The sequence below is a fragment of the Echinops telfairi genome, unplaced genomic scaffold (assembly GCF_000313985.2).
Source record: "Echinops telfairi isolate 266 unplaced genomic scaffold, ASM31398v2 ScPeMD7_7466;HRSCAF=8504, whole genome shotgun sequence".
NCBI classification, from domain to species: Eukaryota; Metazoa; Chordata; class Mammalia; order Afrosoricida; family Tenrecidae; genus Echinops; species Echinops telfairi.
Window position 1 is genome coordinate 8,104,381 of NW_022111366.1, and position 5,758 is coordinate 8,110,138.

Genomic DNA, 5,758 nt, shown 5'->3' on the forward strand with positions numbered 1-5,758 from the left:
TACAAATACGCTTTACACAATTGATGTGTGTATGGATTGGGATAACAGTTGTATGAGCCCCTAATAAAATGTTTAAAAAAAAATAACTAAATAAAGTTCCCACTCAGTGCATCCCCTGGTATTTTTTCCAGGCGATACGACACGTCCAGACCATGTATGAAGAGGCTTATAACGATTACTTTAGAGACAGAGGAAAGGGAAACGGGACCCTCATTACCTTCCACTCCACAGTAAGTGACGCTGCTTCTTCCTTAAAGCCCCACCTCCTTTAAAGATTACGCACGAGGCAGGCTCTCTCTAATCACCTTGACCATGAATCGACATAAATTGAGTGCCGCTGAGCAGCGCCATGTTTTCACCATCGTGAGAGCCGCCACGGTGTGCAGCAGGCGCTGAGCCCTAGGAGAGACGGGCCGGCGCTCAGACCCGGACGGGGAGGCCGGGATGGCGCCCCAAACCGTGAAAGGAGCATGATCAAGAATAGAGAGAAGGCAACCTAAAGGAAGGAAACAACCAAAACACAATGGAATCCGGATGGGAGGCTTCTTCTAAGCCAGCGGTTCTCAACCTGGGGGTTGCGACCTATGTTAAAAGTTCGCGGCATTAGGGAGATTGAAAACCAAGGTTCTAAGCAGTTGTCCTGTCTGCCTGCAGGAAAACCATTTAGATCCCAGAGCAAAGCAAACAGCTCAAAGGAACTAGGTCCAATGAGGCTCACAAGGAAAGCCAAGAAGAGAGAGAAATACCAGAGTCAATCAACATGCTTGACATAAGGTCAGCGGTTCGAACTCCATGAGAGGCTGGTTCACAGTCTCCGAAGCCCAGTGAAGCAAGGCCGCGCCATCCTACAGGGTCGGGCTGCGTCAGCATCCACCCGCAGGGGTCCCCTTTCAGAGACCAGCTGGTTGCAGGCTACAAGATGGGCTCTGGCCCTGCACCCAGCCATGTCTTTTAAAATTCAAATGCAGGAAGCCTGACCTTGAGCAAGAAAGAAAGGATTTGCCACTTTGGCCGAAAGAAAAGCTGTTGACAGATTCATTTTGATCGGGGATTTCTTAAAACAGAATATTTGTCGGAGAGAAACTGGTAGCAGGTTTTCTAGCCCACGAAAATCCCCACATCAAACCAAGATAGCTGTGGTCACTTTCTCTTCGACAAATACCAGGTTCGCGAAGAAGCCCGGATGGTGCTTAGGGTTCAGCGTCGTACTGCTACCCCCAAAGTCAGCTGTTCAAACCCACCATCCGCTCCAACAAAGATCTACTGTCTGAGAAACCCCACGGTCGGTGGGATGTCGCATCCACTGGGTGGCAGCGGGTTGGGGGCGTGGGTTTACGGGAGGGCTGGGGTGTGACAGACACAACTGTTCCCTGCCAGTCAGAAAAGCTCGTCACCACGGTGGCTCTGCCAGTCAACAGTTTCAGAGCCTCGAGCTAAGTGCCTCTGTCAAAAGCACAGCCCTGACACCCCTTTGGGGCAGTTCTGCGCGTGCCTCAGGTCGCTCTGAGTCAGCAGTGACTGGGACATGGAGAAGTCCTTAGGAGCTTTCTGTGGGGCCAAGTGTTTCCAGGTATCCAGTTCTTGTGACGGGAATGTCTCGGAAGGGCTGCTGGGGTGGCTGCCAAGCATCTCCACTGTTTGGCCTCAGCTGCCCCCAGGGCATCCAAGCAGGAAGGTTCCTTTGTGTTTAAAGGGCCAGCCCCTAGGCGGGCCACCTGTTTGCTGGCCAGTCTCCAAACTCTGGTCTCCTGGCCCCTGGGACTTAAACGGTGGCCACTTCCCCTTCCCAGACTGTCCCCAGTTCATGAGCCCTTCCTGAAGCTCATAAAACGTAAGCTACCCTGCAGGTTAACTTCTTCCCCGTCAGAAAGAAAGGGCCCTAAGTCTCCAATTCCTGTCTAAAGAGCAGCAGCAGTTTACACAGACATTGTCAATTAGCCTCCCGCCTTGTTTGGGTTGCCTTGAGTCACTTCCTGTCCTAAAATCCAGACAAGTTCAGAGAAGTCATTCTCTTGGTTTGCCAACGCAATTATGTGATCCCTCGCGCTTTGCAGACATGCCAGTCTGTGTTGCTGTGCCTGGGCTTCCTAGCCACTGGGTCAGCTCAGCCACCTCGTCATTGGCAGTCACCTCCAGACTCCTAAACTCTCCTTTCTGACTCTAGTTTCAGTGCTGTGGGAAAGAGAGCTCTGAACAGGTCCAACCCACGTGCCCCAAGGAGCTTCTAGGACACAAGGTAAGCATCACGACCAGGCTTCCTGGCCTCTAAGTAGTGGAAAGTGGTACTTGCCCACCGAGGTGGAGAGAGGGAGGCCCAGGGCCAACCTCCGACCGCCTAGAAGGCGTCTGTGGCTTGGCTTTATTGACATAAAATAAGCAACGTAATGATGAGTCCTAATCTCCTCGAATTCCGGGGAACGATGGTGGGTTGACTTGCCAGCAATGAGGCAACGTGTTTATGACCTGAATTAGACTCGCCAGGGTTGTGCATGCCGAGCATATTTCCCTCACCTCTCTCCATGCGAGTCACAGCCCGGACGCATGCTTCCCTTGGCAAATACTATGTGCCAGGCACTGTGCTAGCATCTCACAACTCAAAGATGCAAAAGACGCCCTCCACAGCCTCACAGAGTGGTCAAGGGAGCTACAACAAATGTCTCTACAATGGAGACACAGTGGAGTTAGAAAGGCTTTGTGCAGGAGGGGATCCTGGAACCCAGATTTGACATGAGAAGGTCAGTCCAGGCCAGAAAGCAGCAGCAAGCGAAGCCTGGTGGTCCAAAACTCCAGGGCTGCAAGGGAATAGCAAGTGATGCTTATAGTGAGGTGAGCAAAGCTCGATCTTATACCTGGAGGTCTGGGGGAGCCATTGCATCCAGCATGGGATTAAATTGAACAATTTTGCATTTTAGTAAGACTGCTCAGGCGGCACAATTGTCAAGCAATAGACCATTAATGAAAAGGTCAGCAGTTGAACCCAACAGCAGTTCCAGGCAAGACAGACCTAGTCATCTGCCAGCACGGCCCCCGAGACGCCCAGACAGGGCGATTCTACCCCGACACAGAGAGAGCGGGTCACCGTGAATCAGGGTGACTCACAGCACGCCACGACACCACTCAGGCTGGTTGATGAGAGAAGTGGAGTGGACGTATGGAAGACTGCCTAAGTGACACTTTTGATCTTCCTGGTAACAGAAGCTAGGGGACACAAGCAAGTCACAGATAGTCGGGATGGAGCAGAAGCAATAGGTTCAAAAGATAGAATCCATCGACCGGAGTGACTTACTGAGTATCAGCTGGGCGTGAAAGGGTGGAGATCAAAAGTTCCAGATTTCTGCTGGGGTGGCTAGCTGGGTCGAGGTTCTCTCCACTGAGAGAGGGAAATAGAGGCAAGGTGCACATCCTGTGGGCAGATGACAGTTTCCGTTTGGGTAAAGATTACACTTGCGGTGCCTGCAGGACTGAGAAGTAGTTGAGCTGATGACACCCGTGTAGGCACCCCAGCACATTGGTGGAAGTTGGAGTCATAGGAGTGAATGAGAACATCCAGGAGCCTGTGTGGGAAAAGGATAGAGACAGGCCAAAGACATTTTTATTTAAGGTGTAGGCTAAGGATAAGAAGTCAGTGCAAGACTATGGACTACTGCTCAACCAGTAGGAAAAATAAACACAATATGGATTTCAGACATTATGTTGAGTGAAATAAGGCAGTCACAGAAAGATAACTATTAGATAGATAACCCTTCAGAAACAGTAATGGGAGTAATGATTCCCTGAGAGTAGGAGAAGAGAGGCGCAGGAAGGGGGGAAGGAGGAGCTGATAGCAAAGATTATAATCCCACTCCAGGGGAATGAACAATAGAATTGTAGGTGAATGGATATCTTAGGCGGTGTAAGACATGGAAAATAATAATAATATATAACATAACAATAAGCACTCTTGGGTTAGGGCGAGGGAGGGAGGGGATAAAGGGGAGCTGATATCAAGGAGTTCAAGAAGAAAGCAACTGTTTTGAAACTGATGGTGGCAGCAATGATACAATTATGCTTGATCTGATTGAATTATGAATTGTGACAACATCTGTAAGAGCTCCCAATAAAATTATTTTTTTAAAAGATAACTATTGTATGACCTCACTTAAATAAGAAGATAAGACAAATGTACAGAGAACAGCATTTATTAGTAGCTACAAGAGGTAGGAAGGAAGGGAAAATAAGTGCTAAGAATGATGGGAAAATCACATCGATTAAGTGTAGGATTGCACAGCCAATTATGAAAGTTGCTGTCGATAAGCTGATCACCTGTAAAAAGTTGAATTGGCAAGAGTGTAATAGATTTACAATAACAGGGAGAGGAAAAGAGTGGCTCTTAAGGCTATTTATAGACAGCTAAAACACCTCATAGGATTTGGCTCCTTGGTTTGGAAGTTTAAGGTATGGTGTCATAGGATGTCCTATTTTATTGGTATAATAATGTGTTTAGTATTTCTGCTTTACCTCCTAATTTACTGAATAGTGCCTGGGGTCTTTAATGCTTGCAAGCAGTCGTCCAACACACAGTAATTGTGTCTCTCTTCTCCTGGAGTAACAAAGACATATACAGGAGAAAGATATGCAATGTGCAGCTCTTTGCCTTTATGGACAACCACGTCCTTTGCCCTGAAACCAGAATTGGCTAGTGTCTGGCTCCCTTTACTGAACATTTTGATAGAAGATTCTTTCAAAGAATCCTGATGAGTAGGGAGGAAATCTAGCGCAGAATTACAAAACTCATGGACTCTAGCCTTTCTTGGAGCCTTGGATCCTGGATGAACCCTGAAACTATTAGTACTTAAACCTTCAACCCAAAATACCCCCTGAAGTCTTCTTAAACCATGCAATAGTTTAACGTAACCCCGAAAGATTGTCCACCTTGATCTCTTTTAAAAACTACCCCCATGGAGGCAAAGTGACAACAGCAATGCCAATGCTGAGAAGGGAACCTGTGGGGGCGGTGAGTCCATGTTCCCAGAGTCGAGGCACACCCCGAACAAGAGAGAAAGAGTGGGTGCACAACATCATCCACGTCCCAGAGTTGTAAATAGACGTGGTTGAATTCGTATGCATTTTGCTGCGCATCTACTCAATGACAACAAAAATCCGGGCATGAAAAGATGTGAGCGGACAAGACAGTGAAGTGAAGAAGTCAAAGAGTCCGGGAAGATTCCCAGGAGAGGGACGTGTCAGAAGCCAAGGACAGAGATGGTTGTCCATCAAGTCAAATTCTGGACAAGGTCAGATCCATGGTGACTAAAGATAGATTGTTGCCTTGTGGCTTAGGAGATCATCGGTGACCTTTGCCAGAGAGTTGAGTGAAGTGGTTGGGAAAAACACAAGGACAGTGGGGGAAAGAAGGAATGAAATATGAGAATGTGGGGACAATGATAGAGACACACCAAAGCATTTGAATTTGAGGAGTGGAAGAGATTTTAACTGTGCCTTGAATCATCCACTGAATGTGTATTGAGTCTTCCTGAAGCTTCTGCCACTGCCCTCGAGGTGTCCACCGTCTGGCTGGTAAGACAGGCAGAGCAGCCATCAGCATCCCACGGGTTGAGTAAAGGCTTCACTGGAGGGAGCATGTTAGACTCAACCAGCTGCATGAGCGTCCAGGGCTCATGAGCAGCACACCTGACATGGTTCTTAGGATGAACTGTGATGGGTGAGCAGGAGTCCCGTCAACAAACAAACTTGAGTGGGTGTCCCATGTGGAGGAAAT

At 48.3% G+C, this 5,758-nt stretch overlaps 1 protein-coding gene across 1 annotated transcript in view; it reads left to right on the forward strand.

Annotated features, from left to right (window-relative positions):
* The window catches only part of TSPAN2 (tetraspanin 2), a 60,120-nt gene that overhangs the window by 40,076 nt on the left and 14,286 nt on the right, over nucleotides 1-5,758 (forward strand). The window contains exons 5-6 of the mRNA XM_004714856.2: nucleotides 132-230; nucleotides 2,165-2,236. Of these exons, the coding sequence (XP_004714913.1) occupies nucleotides 132-230; nucleotides 2,165-2,236 (171 nt within the window). The remainder of the gene's footprint in view (nucleotides 1-131; nucleotides 231-2,164; nucleotides 2,237-5,758) is intronic.